The sequence below is a fragment of the Musca autumnalis genome, unplaced genomic scaffold (assembly GCF_047663935.1).
Source record: "Musca autumnalis isolate F117 unplaced genomic scaffold, ASM4766393v1 scaffold_3, whole genome shotgun sequence".
Taxonomy (NCBI): domain Eukaryota; kingdom Metazoa; phylum Arthropoda; class Insecta; order Diptera; family Muscidae; genus Musca; species Musca autumnalis.
The window spans coordinates 39,237,248-39,261,135 of record NW_027411866.1 but is presented as its reverse complement, the minus strand read 5'-3'; the positions used below and the strand labels follow the sequence as shown (position 1 = coordinate 39,261,135).

The window sequence follows — 23,888 nt, the reverse complement described above, 5'->3', positions numbered from 1 at the left end:
CCGCATTACCAATATTATCCACATGTTATTAAAAAAAATTTGAAAATAACATTCATTTTTTAATTTTGCAAAACTGCACCACAAATCGCCAGAAACAAAACGAAAAAAAGAGAAAGTTTTTTTTTTCTTCAACACATCTCCACGGAAATAATGGTTAGAATGATGAAAGTTTAATTGAAAAAAAAACCAACTTGAAATGGTGGCTGGATGGCTTAGTGGCTACACTAGAGATTACTGTAAACCTCACATTCATCGAATTAACTTGGCTTGCAAAATAAATGTTTGCATGCAATCAATGCCAGGGAAAATATTTCATAAAGTATTTTTTCAATAATACTTTTGTTATGTTTCTTTATTTATACTAGGGTTGCCATACAATCGTAATAAATATATAAGTAAAAACATTTATTTACTAGGCAATAAAAACGCTTCCATATACTTAATCCTAGACATAAATGAAGAGAATCAACATGTGGTTTTGAGTTTGGCGTTTCGTGTTGCCAACGAAATAAATGAAGATAGCGAAAGCGCTGCCAACCTCCTCAGAAGCAACGACATGTGGCAACATAACATAACCGCATGCTTACATCGAAAGTATGGCCAATCAACTCAAATGTTGTTGGTCTTCTTTGCAAAACGAGACATGTTCATTAGGGCTATAACCAAAAAAATACCACCACATAGCCGTGTAGAGAATGAAAAACTATTATGAAATGTGGTGTCAATTTTTCTCTACCGCGAAAAAAGTTTCCGCACCAAATGCATTGAAGTTCTGTAATGCATTTTTTAATTTTATCTGTGATAACAACATATTTGCTTTTCATTAAAATTTTTATTTTTTTTGTAATCTAATTTAAAATCATTATCAAAGCGTTCTGGACCAATTTGTTCTTAAATCGCGCCATTTCGGACCATATTAAGATTTTTTGACACTATTGCAATTTTTTGTTTTTCTTTATAAACTCGTGAATTTTATGTTTCTATTTTTTTCACCTATCGGACCAGGGAATATGGGGTCATTTGCAACGAATTCGCGAAAGTTACAGGCTGTTTTTGTTGACTTTGCTTGTGAGAATCGTATTTGTTTTCAACAAAAATACAACACCAGTACCATGTGGGGAATTTTGTCCTAATAATGAAAACGCGTTTCTAAGATCGATTCGGCGAAAAAAGTCTCCGCACCAACATTGATTACTAAAACCCTTTTGATGTTTTTCTACTTATAATTTTAAATTTGCTTTGTTTGAATAAATATTTATAGAAAAAAATACAATTCTCACAGGCAAAGTCAACAAAAACAGCCTGTAACTTTCGCGAATTAGTTGCAAATGACTCCATATTCTCTTGTCCGATAGGTTAAAAAAATATAAACATAAAATTCACGAGTTTATAAAGAAAAACCAAAAATTGCAATAGTGTCAAAAAATCTTAATATGGTCCGAAATGGCGCGATTTTAGAACAAATTGGCCCAGAACGCTTTGATAATGATTTTAAATTAGATTACAAAAAAATAAAAATTTTAATGAAAAGCAAATATGTTGTTTTCACAGATAAAATTAAAAAATGCATTACAGAACTTCAATGCATTTGGTGCGGAAACTTTTTTCGCGGTAGAGAAAAATTGACACCACATTTCATAATAGTTTTTCATGCTCTACACGGCTATGTGGTGGTATTTTTGATACTTGCAAAAAAGTGCAAAAAGTTATATCCCTAATGTTCATATGAGATGCGAAGAATAATTGATTTGTCTCAGGCTTATGGCTATTTTACACGATATGTTTTTTTACATACCTAACTTCTATTATGTAAAGTCTCATGAGAAATCAAGTATTTATTTCTTTCTTTATTTCATTTTTAACATTTATTTCAATTTTAATAATAGCCTACGGCAACCCTGCAATCATCATCCATAACCGACAAAAAATTTATTTGCAATTTCCACCAGATAAATAAATGAAATAAAAACAATGCTGCCGCTGGTCTAATGAAAGAAATAATTATTTCCCATAAATCTCCTGGTAGTTTGGCGTATAACATAATATTTAACAGGGTAGTCAGTCACCCAGTCATTCGCAATCATCTAGTTATCCATATAAGACAAGCCACATCATGATTATTATCATTAGGCGAATAGCTCTCCTATCATGGCATCTAATGCTGCAATAAAAGTTAAAGCATGCAAACGTTTTTTTTTCCTTTGTTTTATTTAAAATATAAAACAAAGACATTTTAGTGAGGAGATGCCTTCTGACTTTTGCCACAAAAACAGGTGCAGTGCCGATAACAATAGCTGCCTGCCTGTCATGCATTTTTATATATAATTAATGGGAGAGTTTTAAAAGGCATTTTTCCATAATTGGAATTTTATGTTTGCAGGGAAAGTGAAAAACAAAGCACAATGACATTGAAAAATCCCTAATTACATACTTTATTTTAATACGTTTACTTTAGCTCTGTTCCTTTACGTGCAAGAATCTTCAAGTTTTACCACTTTTTACTCGAAAAGCGTTCCTTTACTTCGGACACCATACCATTCATATGGTTTTACCATTTTCAAAAGTAAAAGAACAGACCATTTACAATGAAGACTGTGGGAATAAGTGCAATGACCGATTCACCAAAAGGAGTGACGAAACTAGTTCAGTCAAAGTTTTTCTTTTAAGATAAATAAACTTGATTTGATTTTTTAAGACAAACCAAGGGCTTGCTTTGTTATATCATTGGATAATCTTTTCCAGATAATCCATTGTCAATGACGCCTAGGGATTTCGTTTTCGATTACCTTGCGATTTATATGATTTGTTAAACGGAACGACTGAACTACTTCAAAGTTCTTCCTTTGCGTTTAATAGGGTGAATTCGGTTTTCGATGGTCTTGCGGTTTACTAGCGAAAGAATGTGGTGAAATCGGTCAGAATATATTAAAAAATAGACTTGGGATATTTCTTGTGGATTATTTGTATTTTTAGTTTTTTTTTGTTTTGTGGAAGCTGCAACTGGTGATTTAGAATCCTTAGTGATTGACGACTGAGAGCTTTCATGATACCTACTCTAGCAATTTTGAGTTAAAAGGCTCAGGAATTGTTAGGAGTGTAAAGTTTTCTTTAATGAACCGAAAAAAGTGAACCAATAAAGCGTTTGTTGTGGTTTAGACAACGACATAAAGAAAAATTATAAAACATTATAATGAATACAAAACAGGATTTTAGCATTGAAGGTTTTGAAAAGAGGCTACAGAAGATGAAGTTAAAAGAACAAAGTTAGCTATTTTTTCGAAGCTTAAAGAGCTCAAAGCAACATGCTATTATATATGTGAATGAGTGACCTTTTGCAATGTAACACAACTATAAGCATGGTTGAATATTATAGAGGATAATTTGGAAGTTCGCGATCTAGAAGTAAAAAAGATTGATCGCATCATAGTGCGTTCTCTTAGATTTGAATATCCATATTTCAACATGATTCCTAAATGTTGCATAGTTGCTGAACCAGTAGAAAAAGGAGGAAGATTTTGTGGAAAGCGCACAATTTAATAGATGAATGCTACTATGTGTCAAATAAATTGGAGAGTAGGGCAACATTCAATGCCAAAGGATGGATTTACACATTAAAAGAGATGTATATGGGGCTAAAGCAGCAGAGATTATCTGCAAGAAAATAATGTAAGAGATAGATTACATGCTCACGTCTTCCATCAATTATATTATATTTAAATATTTCCTGAACCACTAAAATAAAAGAGTACGAATCTGAGGAAGATTTTTTGGAAAGCGGACAATTTAATGGATCAATGTGACTTTGTGCCAAAAAAATTGGAAAAAAATATGCCAATATGCGAGGCCGTAGGACGGATTTACACGTTGAAAGAAATGTAAATGGAGCTAAAACAGTTACTCCCCGAAGTTACAGAGATTCGGTATTTAGAAGATTTGTTATGTTTCCGTTATTCACAAAAAAATAATAAATGAGATAGATATACATATGTATAATATGCTCACGTCTTCAATCAAATGTCTTATGGCTTCGGCCGCGATTCGATAATTAAACAGATTGATGGCTTCATATAGCGTTCTCTTTAAGCTATAAGCTGATCGAAGAAAGGTTTTGCGATCAAGAAGTCAGCTGATATGATAAAAAGGCTGGAAACTATTTTTGTTAAAAACCAAGCTGCTTTTAAAGCTATGAAATCCTGAATGTTATTTGGAGTGTAAATTGGCATTGGTTTTGGATTCTAAATTCAATGCATTAAACAACATGAATCCCGAAAGCAATAAAAGACCTGATTATTGGAGTCTTGGTGGAACCAATCTATAGATTACGTTCAACTCGTAAAACGGATTTTGGAAGTAAGATTTACATTAACGTATTTACATTTTCCTGGGATTGTGGAATTCATAATAGAAGAACAACCTCCTCCCATCTGAGATAGAAACGACTGAACTCAAAATATGCCGATGTCCAAAGCTAGCTCACAAAATGTAGTACATGTTCTGTAATTATTTCTCACGAATTGCTACCATCAAACTGAATTTATAATTCAACGTTAATTTCTATTATTTTTTCAATCTCTTGTAAAGTAACAACCCAGTGGGAAAACGGAAGCAATGGTAAACAAGGAGGTAATGCATAAACACTATGATTTATTGATTCCAGAATACATTATTGTTAACACGGTGCATGTCCTAGGAAAATAATGCATTCCTTTTGTATGCCTCAATGATTCATAATATAATGCATTCAATATAATACATTTTTGGACGCTATTTCAAGAATACATTATATAATTGATTACACTGTGCCACAAATTGGAACTCAAGGTCTGTGCGGTGGAAAATTCCTTTTGGAGATGAAAGCCCTTAGTGAGTATATTAAGAACCCAAAAGGAAATTTTCCCCATAGGTCAAGTTCCCGAGATATCGCGCGATGAATTTTTTGAATTTTTGCCTATGATGCTTGAGAAAATAGCTTTATATCTCTGTTTGTTGTTATTTTAGCTACGTTTTGAGATTACATGTCTTCAGTCAAATCGAATGGCAAATCTTTTTGTAGAACATTTCATTCTTCTAACTCAATTCCTTTCATGTCCTTTTCGTCCTTTCTTTCTTGAACCGTAGTAAAAGTACCACAAGATGAGATTTTACAGCATTCAAATATTCCACAAAAATATTGCTCAGAGAATTTTAGGTACGGTTCTCATTGACAACTAATCGATATTGTCACGTTTTCATTGCCCTTTTTGACATTTACCCGGTTTTTGTTCAGAAAAAATCTATGTTTTGTTTTTCTGTATATTCGTTATTTGTTATGTATTGGTAGGTAGACATACCCATTGGTTATCGCTTATATTGACATCTGAGATGTATCTAAAATATTTACCATATACAGCTCCCGATATGCTGAACACGTTAATGACAAATTTTCTTGGAAAATAGATCCGGTTATCTAATATTTTGAACCGGATATAGCGATATAAAACCCGGATTTTGTACCGATTTTAAGTAACCGATTAAAGTTATATGTACACCATCAGAAAGCTAATGAAATTGCCAATCAGGGAAAATAAATTTTTTGACAGCATCTTACCTGAGTTCGGTGCTAAAACAAAAAACCCGTATTCTTGAACCGTTTTTAAGGAAAAATATCACTGCGCGTAAATATGAAGATCAAAGCTTGGTGGGTGAAATATTCTTTTTGCCGATGAAAGTGGATGAAGTTAATATTATGAACCCGGAATGACAGTTATGCCATAGGTCAAACTTCTGTAATCTCAAAACGTAGCTAAAATAACAACAAACAGAGATATAAAGCTATTTTCTCAAGCATCAAAGGCAAAAATTCAAAAAATTCATCGCGCGATATCTCAGGAACTTGACCTATGGGGAAAATTTCCTTTTGGGTTCTTAATATACTCACTAAGGGCTTTCATCTCCAAAAGGAATTTTCCACCGCACAGAAACCTTGTTGCACAGTGTTATTTATTTAATTCATTCCCCCATAATAGATTAAAATATGTATTTTTATTTGAAAAATATATATTTTAATTTAGTTTTTTTATATTTTGTTGTTAGTAATAAACTTAGTTTTATAAATATATGCACGTATTCCCAGAATACAAAGACAAAATCTAGTGTATTTCAACTGTCAATTCCTTTGCGTATAAGTCAAATGAAAACTCATCCGAAATCCATTGGCTTTCATTTGACGTTTGAGCAATGGAATTGATAATTGAAATCGAGCGGATTTCTTAAATGTAAACCAACTATTAAACTGTCTTATGCCTGATTTAGACTATGCTGGATTTAGCAAATCCAGTGGATTTATGTTGTCATTTTCATACAACATATGTCAAATAAAGCCAGGTAATTGCTAAATCCAGCGTAGTCTAAATGGACTTTTAATTTAGTCAGATGGAATGCCTTTTTAATATCTTTTTGTATTCTTTCTCGTCATATCCTTCGCACGTTGACACTTCTGTAATAAATAATTTATATTAATATTTATTGCTCTGTTCCAGAACCTGCAAGGAGCTACTATCTTTTACTACGATAACATTTTTTTCTTTATGTTATCGGGAAAAATAGTAAAAATTAGTAGATTCTTGCAGTTCTGGAACAGACCATATGATATTAAATGCCACCAATGTCGCTTTGAATACATTTAAAAAACGTACATCTTCACCGTCACACGAATGAAACAGAACTAAACAAATTTACAAACTTAAACAATGACGCGACATGAAGTCGTCCGAAAATAACGGGACACAGAATCAGGAAAAAAACAAACTATGAAACTACACATTCCATCATATACAGATTCTGGAATATAGACGGTAATCAATTTGTAAATTTCGTCAAAAGAAATTACCATTTCGCTTCAATTGGGATGAATAATATAATGCATCCTATAACAACATTGTTATAATTAATTTTTGCTCAAATTGTATTCTTTTCTCGATTATTTTTGACAAATTCTATAATGTAAATCATATAATGCTATAAGTTATTTATTCTCAATGTAATATATTCTCCATTTTCCCACTGGGAAATTTAACAAGTGTTCTATAATTTAATACGGCTTAACTTGATTTACATTTTTCATTTGGCAACACCCCACCTTTTTCTGCGTAGAATGACAACTATCAAAATAGCAACATCAAACATTCTCACCAAACAATCTGTACACAGTGACTGTCACCTACATAATTTTTATTGCATTACAAGATGTCAACAACAAAGGTCGTGATCTAAATTTTTTAAATAAGTGAAGAGTAGGCAGTAGCGAGAGCGACACAACACATATGGTGGAAGAAAGTAAAATGAAATAAAAAGAAAAAAAAGAAGCACACACACATAAAATAAACACCGAAAAAAAAACTAGGTTAACCATGCAAAACAGGCAGACAGCACAGCACAGGTGAATGTTTAATTAAATAAAAACAATAAACAAAAAAATGAAGAGTAACAGACACTACAGCAATAATGTTTACAATGCTCGGAACGGTTAGGTGTAGAATTATAATTACGTTGATGTTGGTGAATGATATGATTAATAGAAGAAGAATAAGAAATTTGTTTAGACATGTGTGGGGTGTAATGCTATTTTTGGGTTTAGTGATGCCCAGAGAGAGATATCAGCAACATATAATGGGAAAAGATTTCATAGTACACCCACGTCTCTGGAACAAAGGCCAGTAAACAAACAATGCACGCAGAAAGCCCAACTGATCTTCCTTTAAACCAGCGCCGATCAGACAAATACAAACAAAACAAATACACGTGTGAATGTATGAGTGAAAAAAGCAACAACCAAATGATGTTTTATTTTTGTTCACGCACAGTGTCCGTGAGGGAGAAAAGCAAAGACAACTCAGTGTGATCGCTGAGTATAGTGTATTTGCAAAGATGTGCAGCCCTGCTTTAAACTGTCAAAGTACAACAAGCTGTCAACTTTTTAGAGAAAACATAAGGAAGGCAATACAAATATTTGAGTGATTGAATAATTGTAACAGCTGTTTTGGTTTACATAAGCTTTGTTACTTTATGTACAGGAATCTTCATGTTTTACCACTTTTTACTCTAAAAGCATTTCCTTAATTCAAAAAGCATACAAAATAAAGGAACTTATAGAGAGAACTTACTGAGAGAGGAGAATTGCCAAATATTATTAAAAATAATTGGCAATGTTTTTATAATTAGTCTATGACGCATAGTATCGTGGCATCCCTTGCTTTTGTTTACATTTAAAAACAAACTATAAAAAGGGCCCGCACATACCTCTGCTAGCTACACATAATCAGGGGCATCATGTTGTGCGTTCTTTTTTGTTCTTATTTTTGGCGTTAAGAGTCCCTAACCCCTGCTAGGCGCCTAATGATGACTATGATATTGTTGTGGATGATGATGATGACGCCGATGCCGTTATTGCTCTGGGTGATGCCATCGCACAATTGTTGTTCTAGGCTATTTTTAATTACTTCAAAAGCTATGCACAACCGCGCTGACTGGTGGTATTCTACTTGTACACAAATGAGTTGCTTGCTTGCTTTTTTATGTTTAGATGCACTAGTTTCTTATGGTTGTTTTTTTTTTTTCATGAATATATTTCGTTGTTTACTTTGTTTGTTCTTCTTCTATTAAATGAAAATTTTGCGCGCTTTTAAGTTTTCTAGAGCTCATTCATTCAAATCAGATGAGATGCAAGATGTGATGCGATGGGATGCAACATAGTTTAGTCTAGTAGTATGTACTCATGTTCAATTCAAAAGAGATATTGGGAACACCAGCATCATTAAACATTAGGCGTGCTGGGTCAAAACCAGCAACAACAACAAACAAAAAATAATTATAATAAAAATGAGGTTTTGTTTTTCGTATACAAATCGCCCGTGTCGACAAAAAGTGTAGAACAAGTAGAAAACAAAAACAAGAAAAATTGTTGAAAGCGCATCAAATTTTTGTTTATAAAAAATGTGCGGCTTGATTTTGTTTTCTGTATATAAGTAATGAATTTTTATTTAGAGCATAAAGTGAAATATTTTTTTTTTATAAGTTTGCGGGTCTCTTTTATGCTAGAAACGTCAAGAAATCATTTGAATATTAGCTAGAAAGGCAGCACGAGCTAATAAGTGATAATTGCAAGGAGATTAGAAGATTGTCATGAGGTGATATTATGAGGGGTTTTGATTTTTAAATCTTTGCTTATACAATTTTTGCTCCAAAAAAAATCCTCTATGAAACCCTTTCAAATATTCTTTAAAAACAAAACTTCAGTATTGCGCAAACAACTATCGTTTATAGATAGTTTGTCACAATCAATTTCGAATTGGGAACCCGACATTTTCTACTGCAGACAAGTGTCAATAACAGATTCAAATTATTTCAAAATGGTAGATGTGAGGTTTGTCAAACCAGTGAGAAACATTCTTCATTCTAAAACTTATCTTAGGAAGATGTTCTTGTCCCTGAGAATCAATAGTTCGATAAAGAGAATAAAAGGTTCAAATATAACGAGTTCAATAGACTGTTTCACTAAAGAGAGCATATGAACTAGTTCAGCCGATATATGTAATTCCTTTTAGTTCACTGAACTAGGAGTGAAGACGAATATCGTCTACAGATAGTTTGCCCGACCTCGACAGTCTTTAACTTTAAACCTGGACAAATTTTGGAATGGAAATTACATCCGAATAGGACACGGCAGGTTTGTCAAAGAAGCGAGCATCAATTTTCATTGTAAGACTCTCTGGGAATCAATAGTTCCAAATAGAGAATTAAATGTTTCAATATAACGAGTTAAAATTAACACATTCACTGAAAAGAGCATATTAACTAGTTCAGTGGATATATAAAGTTAATCTTAGTTCAATGAACTGAATTTAGTGAATGAACGATTACAAATCTAGTTCCGAACTTCATTGTCGTAATTAGTAATGAGAATTAGAGTTGGGCAATATAGTTCCTGGAGCGGATCGATCTTTCTAGTTCCTTTTGCCAAAAGGAACTAGTTCCTTAATATAGTTCCAAATAGTTCCGAGAGCGATATAGTTCTATGAATCTTTCTCTTTCATCGTTCTTTCGATTTCCTTCGTTCCAAATAGTTCCGAGACCGATATAGTTCAATGCATCTTTCTCGTTCTCAGGGTGCCACCGTGGTGCAATGGTATGCACGCCCGCCTTGCACTCAGAAGGTCGGTGGTTCGATTCCCCGGCCAGGCAACATCAAAACATTTTTCAACGGTGTCAAAATACCCCTCAGTAATGTTGGCGACATTTTCTGAGTATTTCAGCCTTGTAAAACTTCTCTACAAGTGGTGTCTTTAGACACGCCGTTCGGACTCGGCGATAAACAGTAGGTCCCATATCATTGAGCTAATATGAATCGGGGTGCACTCATTGATATGAGAGAAGTCTCCCTTGTCCCGTATGGGATGTTGTGGAACAATGCTATCTTTCTCGTTCCTCGTTCTTTTTTTCCTTCATTTTAAATAGTTCCGATAGTGAATTAGTTTAACGAATCTTTCTCTTTCTTTTTGTTTTCATCTTTTGGTGGATTAATTGACATACAAATAAATAAATTGCAGCAATGTAACGAGGATGTGATTTAAGTTTATTTAACAATGTGGTCGCATCTGAATGATGAAGGAATCGAACGAGAAAGATCGAAGAAAGAAAATGAATTATATAAATGAAAGTAATTATATGCACGGCTGGAACTATATGAACTAAAGGAACTATATAAATGAAAGAGCCGGATATAGTTCCAATAGTTCCTTGTCTGGAATAGTTCCTTGGAACTAGTTCGTTCCGGAACTACACAACTCTAATGAGAATACAACCAAAGTGAACAGGATAGGAAGAAGATTAGGGTATTTCTTTGTATTATTTTGTTGGAAGTAAATTTTAGTTCAGAATGAGTTTTGTTAGCCTTTTGCCAGTTGTAACCCTGGCAATCCCTTATTATTTGTTCAAACCAGACTTATGCGAAAAAAAACAATCGATTTGTTTCAGCCGTGAGTATGACCAGTACACGTTTCTATAAGAAATTTCGTTCGAGGAAGTAGTTAAAATAATTTGGAAGCAGTGAACAATTCTGATCCGAACTATTGAATTAGATTCGAAAACAAATTCGTTCGAATTGCATCCAAACTCCTGTTATTTTTTACTTGATTGCAAACAAAAATTAATTAAAAATTTTCGAAATAAATAGAAACATTTCCTGAAAGAAAGAAAAACTTTAAAGGATATAGTGAGGACTTGGCAGAACAAGTTAATAGAAAAAGTTCAACTCATAGAATACATTTCGCAAGTAAATCTGCATTAGAGGCTATAAAATATCCAGATATTGAGGAATTTATAAAAAACCTATCTAAGAACTAAACGGGCCTTTTGTTACTTAATTTCGGTGATCGGATGAGAAACGATGTACTCTGCATGCAAACTATAAACTAATGACCGCTTTCCCTAAGACTATTTGAAACCAAATTCGTTTTAGCTATTGCAAAAATTTTATTTGTTTCAAAACAAAAGTGAATTTAGATTATCGACTTAAAGTATTCTTGAAATGGAATTAATCCTCGAAAGCAAGAAAAGTGTTGAGGGTGCTAGTGGAGACTTAAGGAAGAAGTCGGTAGATGAAGTTCAACACGTACAAGGAATTTTTGAGGTAAATCTACATTTAGGGCTATAAATTTACCAGGGATTGTGGTATTTATAATGAAAGAACAACTCCATCTAATGCTTGGTTTACATTTACGAAATCCACCCGATTTCAACTGTCAATTCCCATGGCTAAACGTCAAATGAAATCCAATGGATTTCAGATGAGTTTTCATTTTACGTATACGCAGAGAAATTGACAGTTGAAATCGATTGGATTTCGTAAATGTAAACTAAGCATAAGAACTAAACGCGCCCAGCCCTGTTTTGTTTCTATGATCTAATGAGAAACGATCTACACAGCATGACATGGTCGTTGACTTGGTGTACCAATCGGAGGACCAAAATATAAAGTTCTTATTTAGGCAAAAGTATCACTAAGTGGAACGAATTTTGAAAGTAAATCCATATTTACATTTTCCAGATATTTTGGAATTTATAATGAAAGAAAAACCACCATCTATAAACAAATTGGGCCCGACGCTGCCTAATTTTGGTGATCTGACGAGAAAAAATGTACTCATCGTTGACGTTTTTATTTGATTCGTAAATGTAAACCAAGCATAAGAACTAAACGCGCCCAATACTGTTTTATTTCTATGATCGGATGAGAAACAATCTACACAGCATGGCAAGGTCGTTGACTTGGTGTACCAATCGAAGGACCAAAATAAAAAGTTCTTATTCAGGCAAAAGTATCACTTTGTGGAACGAATTTTGAAAGTAAATCCACATTTAAGGCTGTAAATATTCCAGGGATTTTGGAATTTATAATGAAAGAAAACCTACCATATATGAACAAATTGTACTCGACGCTGCTTAATTTTGGAGATCTGACGAGAAAAAATGTACTCATCTATTTTTATTTGATTAGAAACAAAATGGCTTTGGATTATCGATTCAAAATACTATCCATATGGAAACAACTCCCGAAAAAAATAAAATCCTTTAAGAATTGAATGGAGACTATTACAGCCTACAGATTAAGTTCAACTCGCAGAGCGGATTGTGGAAGTAAATCTGCGTCAAAGGATATAAATTACCCAGGAATGGCGCAATTTAAACTAAAAGAACTGGTGCAATGGTTAGCACGTCCGCCTTGCACTCATAAGGTCTGCGGTTCGAATCCCAGCCCAAGCACCATCAAATTTACAACGGTGGCAAAATTCCCCCTCAGTAATGCTGGCGACATTTCCTGAGTATTTCAGCCATGAAGAACTTCTCTACAAGTGGTGTCGTAAGACACGCCGTTCGGACTCGGCGATAAACTGTAGGTCCCATATCATTGAGCCAATATGAATCGGCGTGCACTCGTTGATATGAGAGAAGTCTCCCTTGTCCCTTCAGGGATGTTGTGGGTACATATGTATGTATGTAACGGCATCATACGCTGAATAATTTCGATGATCGGATGAGAAACAATGTACTCAGCATGACGTAGTCTGTCTTTGGGTGCCAGTCGAAAGACCAAAATATAATGTTCTAATTCATTAAAAATTATCACTAAGTGGAACAGATTTTGGAAGTAAATCTACATTAAAGTCTATAAATTTTCCTGAGATTGTGGAATTTATAATAAAATAACAATCCCAATCTAAGAACTAGCCACGATCAACACTGCTTAATATCGGTGATTGGACTCAATGTGGTACGGACATTGGCTTTGTGTACCAATCGAATCGAAGGTCCAAAATACAGAATTGACCTTAAGTTCATATTCCGGCAAAAGTATCACTAAGAGTTTCGTTTTATTTGTTTAAACATTGAATAATTGAATATTATTGGCATTTTTGGCGACATTTATGTGATTTTAATGGAAATACTTTTCACCTTAAAAAGATCACAATAAATTGCAATATGTTTTTCGTCAGTATTGAATAATTCTTTATCAATGAATGCAACAAACAGTGCATACAAAATTGTTGCATATTTTATTCCATTGTAAATCACATGGAGAAAATGTATTCAAACAATGCCGTTTAAACAATAAATACAAACAATATTTTTTGCTTATGTGTCAATTATTGTTCCTTGACAGCGTTCAATCAACCGGGAGTCTGAACCGGGCATTGTCTGGGCGTACGAAAACACTGCCAGGCATTTAGCCAGACATATAGCTCATTGCAAAGAGAAAAAAAACAAAAATAAATAAATGTGATGTGATTTAACTACGTCATTTACCATTCATGGTTTGGTTATAACGTGATTTGCCATTGGCGGCGTGGGAGTCATAAATTTATAGGAAGATTTACTGTTAAACACCCGGCTATAAATGCGTAAAGCAAATAAATACCGAAGTAAAACAAAGAATGGAAGCGAAAAATAGTTTTTTTCTTTAAAAAAATGATTTTATGACTAAAGAATGTATTTGATGTTGAAGAAGCAATTAGACAATTTTAGTGGTCCTTCGATGAAACGTTTTGGACTTTAGTCTATCTATTAGTGCACATGCTGGGTCAGTATTAGCCCCTCGTTTGAAATGTTGTGTAGAATGGAGTCATAAAGAGCATGGTGGAATAAGAAGGTGTTACATCAATAATTGTCAAACGTCAAATTTGCTCAAAATAATGCATTACTGTGAATTGCTTGTTTACATTTTGTATGTGATTTCATTCACAATAACGCATTTTGACAACTGGTATGAAGATCAGCTGTTTTTGGCGCTACACCTTATTATTCCACCATCAAGATCTATTTAACAGGTCACGTAAGTAGCACAACAACAACTCTATTTTGGCCGAAAATTCTTCAATATGTCAAAATGTTTGTTTACGTTTTCATACAATTTATTCACAATAACAAAATATTTGACAGATTGAAACCAATCAGCTGGCCGTTTTACGCCACCTTATAATTTCATCATGTCCACCATGATAATGACCAAATTTTTAAAATTATGTATGTATATAGAAAATTACTTGCTTTGAAATATTGTTGGACACTAATTGGTCCTTCGATAAGTTAAGAGTCTCCCATGATTTATATTACAAAACATTTGTTGGCAACTCCACCTAATTTAAATGTCATTGCCTTCCACATGACATGAAAATTATTTCCTCAATTATTTTCACAAAAATTATATACGCATCATTTGCTTACAAATTTTAATTAGCAATTTTTATTTGTATTCAATGCAAAACTTAATTGCAAGCAACAGCAACAATTTTCATGTTGGAATTTTCCTGCCTTTGTTTTCATTACAACAACACAAAATTGATTTTAATTGCCTTCTAATTATTTGCAGATGTCACTTCAATGTTTTTTCATTAATTTACTAAATTGTAAGTTATTATTCATACAGACTGTAGTCAGCGTATGTGCAACCCATTCAGTCCAACAATCAAGGGATCAAAGTTTAATGAATGGACACAGGGAGACACGGAGAGAAGTTGTTAACAACAATCAAAAACAACTAAATTTAATTGTTTATTTATTTTTATTGTTAATTTACTTAAACTAACAACCTTGGATGTATTTGTATTTTAAAATTATAAAAACAGAAATAAAACAATGTCGTGAAACCCCGAAAATGCCTTGAAATCGAATTAACAGTTTACAATTTGTTTAAACATGGTCAGAAATTTTCTAGCTAATTAAACTAGCTTATCTTGCTTAGAATAATTGCAACAAGGTTGGCATTACGAAAACATACAACAGCTGATGAAGGTAATACCATGTTTATTTAAGGGATTTATGTAGGGTTGGCAATGTAGATACCATACAGTTTTGAGCCAGGTTGGCAACGAAGATACCTTTAACAGCTGATAAATGTATGACCTATAAACGGCGTTTGCACTAGAGTTTTTTGTCGGGCTAACCTTCTTTATGAGGATTTATTTGACGTTTACGCTATGGAATTGACATTTCAAAACCCAAACCCACTGGGTTAATCCACTTAAGTGCAAACGGGGTATTACTCTCAGTCGATTCGATCGAATTACAATTAAATTTTTGCTTCGAACGAATTTGACTTCCAATCGTCTTTGAAAAGTAGTAGTGAGATTTTGTATCTTGCAAACAAAAATCGATAAAATAAAATAAGATCAAAGTTGGAGTAGGCCTGTTTAATATAGAACTAATTTTACAAACAATCTATTTTCGACTTGAGATAATTCAGAAACGTTTCTTAAGGTTTGACCAACGCAGCTGGCAGTCTTTAATATTCCACCAGGGAAAAGAAGTCCTCTCTGAGTAAAGTTTTGATGCTCGTTTCTTTGACAAACCTGCAGTGTCCTATTCGGAAGTAATTTGTAGCTGTTATTGATATTTTGCTACAGTTCTCAATCCGAAATTGATTCAGGTCTATGTGTGGAAAACTATCTGTAGACGATTATCCTCTCCTAATTTATTGAACTAAAATGAACTTTATATATCGACTGAACTAGTTGATAAGCTCTCTTTAGTGAATCAGTCTATTAAACTCGTTACATTTAAACCTTGAATTCTCAATGAAAAGCTATTGATTCTCAGGGACAAGAAAATCTTCCTGAAAGAAGTTTTTGAATGAAGAATGTTTCTCACTGAAAGCTATTGATTCTCAGGGACAAGAAAATCTTCCTGAAAGAAGTTTTTGAATGAAGAATGTTTCTCACTGGGTTCACAAACCACCCAAACCTCCATTTTGAAATAATTTTAATCTGTTATTGACACTTGGCTGCAGTAGAGGATTTTGGGTTTCAAATTCGAAATTGCTTGTCGGTTTAAAAGTATCGACTGTCTAGCTGTGGCAAACTATCTATAGACGATAGTCGTCTACTCAATATTGAAGTTTTTTTAAAGAATTGTTGGAGGGGTTTCATAAAAGTTTTTTGGAGCAGAAATTGTCCTAAGATGCTTTGAAGGACCATTTCTTAATTTAGAACTCAAAACCATCTTAATATCATCTCATGCCAATCTTCTAATCTCCTTCCAATTATCACTTTTTACCTCGTGCGGCCTTTCTAGCTAATATTCAAATAATTTCTTGGCGTTGCTAGCATAAAAGAGTCCTGCAAACTAATAAGGTTTGGCCACGTTCGTAGAAACTCTTTCTAATATGAGAAGATTTTCAAATCAGGCATTTTTGTAATATGTGATTTATTATCCCTTTCGCTGCAGTAGTTTGCTTGAGAAAGTTAACTTTTATGGTCCAACGAGATGTTTACGCAACAACGAAAATTTTCGCATACCTGTCCACAAAAATAAATAGCCCTGTAATGAAACTATTTCACCAGCCTTATGTAATGTTTAGTACGTAACATACAGTCAAGTAGAAACTACTTGTTGAGCTTTCTGGTCTGAGGACGTAATAGTAATTTCCCTTAAATGCCCATCTTCTATATCTTGTAGATTCCTCACTCTATACCTGTGTCCCATGGTGTCATGGTATTGCATTTCTCTGTCACCTTTTTTATTATGTTTCCTCGTGAGTGACATGAATCTTCCCCTTGCCACTATCACTGTTCTTCACGGGAAGTACACGAAATCTGGTAAATCCAATCAAGGCGCGACCAGTAGAACAATGCCGTTCATTGGTATTGCTGAAGTTACGAAGTTTTTCGGCAATTCACACACACACGACCCGAACACAAAGAAAGAGCACGCAAAAGAGAGTAAATGTTTTGATTTGTTTTTGTTTTGTAGCGTGCGTGCCTACAACCTTACTAACACACTGTTCAAAGTATCGATTTCGATCCGATTTTGTAACGAAATCTGAAGAAAATCCTTGGGAAGTTCGGAAAGGAAATTTCTTTCCGAAATCGGAACGAAATCGGTACAAAATCTGAACTATTTCCGTTCCGAAAAATCGTTTAGAAATCGGAACGAAATCTGAACGACGTTGCTTCCGAAATTGTTCAGACGTGTCGGACATCCGACATTTGGTTTGCTGGGTTCTTCTTGGTCGGCAGTGCAGTAGAACAACCTAGGTGAAATTTTTTCTTTTGTACGTGTTGCTTTTTCGCAGTTTCGGTAGAGCGATATTCTTTCACATTTTGTGATTGCCTTCTTTACAGATGCCCCCATTTCGAACCTGAGTCTTTTGCCTGTCATATCTCGAGAATTTCAGACTTGCCGCTAATGAATATTGCAATATTGAAAACGCCAAACTCAAAACCCAATGTCTATTCGGCTAAATTGTGTCCTTAACCTATTACAGAATCGTAATAAAGGCCAAGAAAGAATTTCAGTAGGGTTGGCAAGTCGGATTTAACAACTGATTTTGGTATTGTTGATTATTACAATAATCTGTACTTTTCTTCATCCATTTCAATAATGATTGTAGCTTCAATTTCACAATTCATTCCAATTGCAAACATTTCCATAACAAAATATTCAATATCACCATATCACCTTGAACTATTTTTAAACCATATCCCATACATTGTAAAATAATACTACACCAAAAGAAAAAAACGATGTAATTTGAAATTTAAAACATCCATTCATACATAGTGACGTCGTCGTCTTCATTGTTCAATAATGGATGTATGGCAAAATCGAAAAACAAAACCTAAGCTGCAAAGACTGAATGGCTCCCCTATAGCAATAATAGCAAAAAAGTGGCCAAAGAAAACCGTTAAGTCAGTTAAACATGTACAACAAAAACGTAATTGGCCATACAATGAAATAAGACCCCCCTTTTTGCGAATAATCAAAATCCAATAACAATTCAAGTAAGCCGACAAAACCCCACACCACACTAGCTAGCCCATTGAACACAGCTTTAGGTGGGCTATGTACACAATGCTTAGAAGAGAGGTAAATGGATTAAAGCAAACGAAATATCAGTGAAATGTTAAGCTAACCGTAAAATCGTTTGTAACTTAAAATGTTAATGGTAAAGGAATATCAACAAAAAAATAAATAGTATAATTATTGCTTGCTAAGAATGTTTTTGTTTAGGGAGAAGGTGGTAAGTCCAATTGTTTCCTAGTAGGTTGTTAATGCTTTAAAGAAGACTATATGTCTTCCTACAGGGCCACATAATACTTCTGCAGAAGATCAACAGGTCGCCTTATAACATACTTTAAGGAAAATTTATTATTAATGACATTTGAATGTAAGTTTTAATGTGTGAACCGCCCTAAGTTTGATCAGCTGTTTAAAGTGATTGTAGTTGGCAATAATCGGTTTTTTGTTGTTGTTTTTTATGTTTTGTTATTTATTTGCAAGAAAATCTAAACTGAATTAGAAACTACATAAAAAATAAAATGACCCAAAACATAAATAAATTACATTTGGAATTGAGTTCAAGTGACAAAAAAAAAAAAAAAAACACATGATAAATGTGATGCTAACCACCACAAAGGTCGCAATTTAAAAACTATTCTGTACTTCAAAAAGAGATCCATTTAATTGGTATGAGTCAATACAACACAAAGATACCCATTTATCAGCTGTACTGATAAATAAAAACATATGTTGGCCAAACAGCTGATCTGTACAACTGATATAATGTACAGATCAGCTGTTTGGCCAACATATGTTTTTATTTGTTTACCTTGAAGAATACAATTTCATAAAGAGATTGGAATTAAGTTGTTCCGTTAGTTTATCTTATAAAGAAGACAATTTCAAATATAAAGTCAATCAAGTTTTATTAACCGATCTATTTATTTATAGGTCTTCAAAATAAGAATTATTGGCCTTCTTTAAAAAGACTTTGGGAATCGATTAGCCTATAAGTTAGACTTCGTAACTAAGTTTCTATGCTTGCCTCATCTCATATACCTCCTACCTTCCACTTTCCCGCTACATCAAAAAAAGTTATTGAATTTCACCCATTCTCCACCGCAACAAAGTATGATTTAATTACTTCATTTCGACAATAAAAAATTTCTATAATTACCATTACGACGCTCTTCGGAATTTAATGACTTTCCATTTAAAGTAATTCTTCAATTAACACAAAAAAGAAGAACTTCAACCAGATAACTTGGTTCTATGCAATTCTTTTTTAATAGACTTGTTCAAACAAGTCATTAAAACTGAAAAGGCTAGCGCGTTTACACCCTCAACCATATTGGTGGTGGGCCATTTCTAGGAATTATAGCATGCCAAAAATACTTGGAAAAGAATAAAAGAGAAAAAGGAAATTTGTATAGCCAAAAACATCGTCAGACCTCCTTTCCGTTCGCTTAAGGAAGTAGTTAAGAAAAAAAGGTGGTGGTGGCATGGAAATTGACATAAATGGCTCGTAAACACTTTAAATTTGCAAAAAGTGCTTAGCTTTTGGCGTTGTCAATATGTTTTCATTTTTGGTTGGTTGATTTTGCGATTCGCCATAAAAAGTGTTGCCACATGACAAGGCACCACAACAAAGTCAAAAAATGAAACTAAAATCATGCATTGAAAGTCATGACTATTATGGCGCCATTATGGGTATGGAGTCTAAACTTGAAACAAAATAATAAAAAAAAAAATAAAATTAATAAACATTGCAATAAAGTGTAATGGAAAGGAGAGGCTACCGCTCCCCTTCCTTTTTTCTGTGGTGTTTTGTTTGCCTAGTTTATATTGAAGAAGTTAATAATAATTTCATTATTTATTTTTCCTGGGGATTTAATGTTTCAATGAGGTGCAAAAACAAATAAAAACAGAATAAACTAAAACAACAAACAATAATGATAATAACCGTATAATACTAGCAATAATAGTGTAATCGTAGTGTTGGAATAAAGAAACAATGAAATAAGGAAGTAACACAAAAATAAACGATTATTGCCAGTTTAACAAAAGTCAAATAACATAACCAGGTTGGTGTGAAAGTTGGACCGAAACAAATGGAGAAAGGATAGATTACCTAAAAAAAGGTAATAAGACTTAATACAAAACGCCATACACATTAAAGCTTTTTGCCGGTTTAACATTCTCTTTGAGGATTTGGTTGACGTATACGCTATGGAATAAACATTTGAAGTCCAGCGGGTTCATTAAATCTGGTTATATGTAAACGTACTATAAGATAAGTAAATAACATAAGGTGTGTTCGTTTACTCAACAATTTGTACAAGTTCAGTAACTTCTTGTAATCGGCTAAGGTCTTTTGTATTGTACTGTAGAGTAAACGAACAACATTCAGTAACAATTTGTACAAATTTTGAATAAACGAACACACATATTATTATTATCTCCAGGTTCAAAAGCGTTCCCTATGTTACCGAATCACTAAATGTCTAAACTCAATCAGTTCGTCGCTTGCTTTGTTCGCTTTGCTTGCATAAAAGAATAAATGAGAAATAGCAACCTAGTTGAATGTGGTCTCGGGTGTTCTCTATTCTTTTACCAGAAATGAAGCGACGCAAGCATTCATTGATTTTCGGTCTTTAAGGCCGAGACAAAATCAAACTAGGTTGCCCTTTCTTATATACTCTTTTACTAGAGCAAAGCGAACAAAGTCACCGACAAGCTGATTGTGTTTTACCGTTAAGAGCGGCTTTGTGACTTTTGAAAAATTTAAGTACTTATAGGAGAGACCATACTTGAGTTACTATTTACCTTCATTCAGCGACATATCATTTATTGAATTGTCGAAATGTATCCGTGGCAGGGTTTTCGATTTGTACTCACCTAGAAAGAAAGAAGAGAAAAAAGGAATTAATTAACAATTTGAAACAAGACGATTGAATAATTAATAATAGGAATACTTTATTCATAATAGGAATACTTTATTCACTCACAGAGCATTGAAGTTGATATGTTGTGTTAAAATTGCTCTATAGGAATGAACGTGGTGTGACATGGCCTCATGTTGGGCGCCAGTGAAACAAGACAATTGAATAATTTGAAAAGGAATACCTGATTCTTTCTGTATATGCTTTTATGATGCACTAATATCGGTTTCATGTACTTGAGGAAGCATTGAAATTGATATGTAGTGTTCAATTTGCGCTACAGGAATGAGCGGTTGGACGCCAGTGAAACAAGAATATTGAATAATTTGATTCACGTTCTGTAGGAGCTTATGATGTACTATTATCGGTTTCATATACTTGAGGAAGCATTGAAGTTGAGATGTATTGTTCAAATTTCTCTACAGGAATGCTCATGTTGGACGCCAGTGAAACAAGAAGATTGCATAATTTGAAAAGGAATAACTGATTCTTTGTTTGTAGGCTCTTATGATGCACTATTATCGGTTTCATGTACTTGAGGAAGCATTGAGGTTGATATATAGTGTTTAAATTGTTTTACAGGAATGAACTGTCGTGTTATATGGCCCCACATTGGGCGCCAATGTAGCAGGCCTTCGTGGAAGGTGGATATATTTACCAATAATAACGACGAAGACTTGCTTCAAATAAAAGATTATGTATAAAAGATTATATACATCAAGAATACACCCTTAACACTTCATTTCATCCACAAGTACTACATATATTAGCTCCGTTCATGTAAATGTGAAATTTCGCGTAGGAACCCTGCCAGCAATTGGAAGTGCGTTTCGCACTCCCTCGCCTAAGACGTCACTCCGGAGACACCCCAAGGAAGATAGTCGGTGAATTACACAAACAATTTCTATAGCCTTATTGTGATTACGTTTTATCGCGTATGCCGACACTTTGGAGTGACTTCTGAGTGACTTCCAAGGCGATTGTTTACATTTATTTTATGATTCAACACATTTGAGCAAATATAGAACATTTTCTATCTTATGATTATATGAGACGGTGGTGCAGTGGTAAGCACACTCGCTTTGCACTCTGAAGGTCCGGGTTCGCTTCCCAAGTCAGGCAAAAAACATCACATTTTTAAAATGACAAAATTAATGTAGGCGGAAATTGCAAAGAATAATTTCTCTAAAAGAGAAGAGAAATAAAAAAATAAATAAAAAAATAAATAAAACTAAAAAAATAAAAATAAAAAAATTTAAATAAAAATAAAAATAAATAGAAAAAAAAAACAAAAAAAATATTTTTTTAATTTCTAGAACTATCGCGGAAATGATCTTCTAGGAGTGTCGCTGGAGTGACTTCCAAGACGACACCCCGGCGTGGTTCATTTCTTCACAACGGGAGTCACTTCAGGGTGACTTCTGCGACTATCGCCGCGACTGTTTTCATCGCCCTGGGCGACACGCCTAAGTCACTTCCGCGATAGTTTTTGCTTGCAGGGAACAGACTAGTTTTCTAATACAGATAGTGAATGTATTGGTGAGGGTTGCGTGTGTAGAGACGAGAGATATTTTTGTTAAGCAGGGATCTATTTTTAATACCGTCAAATTGAGAAAGGTAAACATGTGGTAAGCAGACCGCCTTATCGTTGGAGGTCGTTAGAATAAAATGAGATTAGAATTCCCATTGCCACTTGTGGTATGTCTGCTTTGCTGGATGTAATCTATGTATAGACCACTGTTGGGCAGAAATGCTCGGCCCCATACACAAAAGTGTAAAAAATACATGAGTCTCTCGCAATTTGCCCACCATTGGTATAGACCAGTGTCGCCCATCTGTAGTTGTTTTGCATTTGCTTTTCTCTCTCATTCACAGTATACGTGTGCAAAAGCGAGAGATAAACATCATTTGGTTGTTTTTTTTTTTCACCTGTACTATAAACATTTGCTTTAGTTTGATGTAATTCTCTTGGGCGACGCTGGTGTAGACTGATAACCATGCGTGGCTCGTTTGCTTGCCACACGTGAGATAACGAAGTGTCTACGAACTCTCCATAAGATTGTATGGTAGATGCGTTCGTATACATTTGTGTATTCACCTTTCTCTTTTACACACTAGTCCAGGGCTGCTCATTTCTTCACGGTAGCGTAAATTGAGAGTGAACATCAGTCGTTGTTTGGCCTGCAACGGAGAAACACATCTTCAATGTGAGCACCTCTGCACTAGTCTAAAGGTAAGGTCACATTAGGCAAATATTTGCTCCAACGACAGTCAGTGTGCACTTACTGAGAGCAAGTGAGCATAAATTTCATGGCATTATTTACGCTCACAGGCTCTCAGTAATCGGACACTGACTGTCGCTGCAGCAAATATTGGTCTAATGTGGTAGGGTCACATTAGGCAAATATTTGCTCCAGCGACAGTCAATGTGCGATTACAGAGATCAAGTGAGCGAAAATAAGTTAGGTTAAGTCATGTTTTACTATTTAGTTGTTAAGAATTTTTTTTACTTTAATAAAACAGTGCACTAGAAGCATTCAACTAAGAAAGACGTTTGTGTCTTTACTTATATCTTAGATCGCGGTTTATTAGATACCGTCAGAACCAACCGCATTAAACTTGACAGCACCCAAAGCT

The 23,888-nt window shown here is 34.0% G+C and overlaps 1 protein-coding gene across 4 annotated transcripts in view; it reads right to left on the bottom strand.

Moving 5' to 3' along the window:
• raskol (Ras GTPase-activating protein raskol) overlaps positions 1-23,888 on the bottom strand; it is a 484,925-nt gene that overhangs the window by 164,886 nt on the left and 296,151 nt on the right. For 2 of the 4 annotated variants that reach the window (XM_073971815.1, XM_073971814.1), the window contains exon 3: positions 21,136-21,207. The exons of the other annotated variants lie outside the window; for them this stretch is intronic. In XM_073971815.1, the coding sequence (XP_073827916.1) occupies positions 21,136-21,207 (72 nt within the window). The remainder of the gene's footprint in view (positions 1-21,135; positions 21,208-23,888) is intronic. 4 annotated transcript variants of the gene reach the window in all.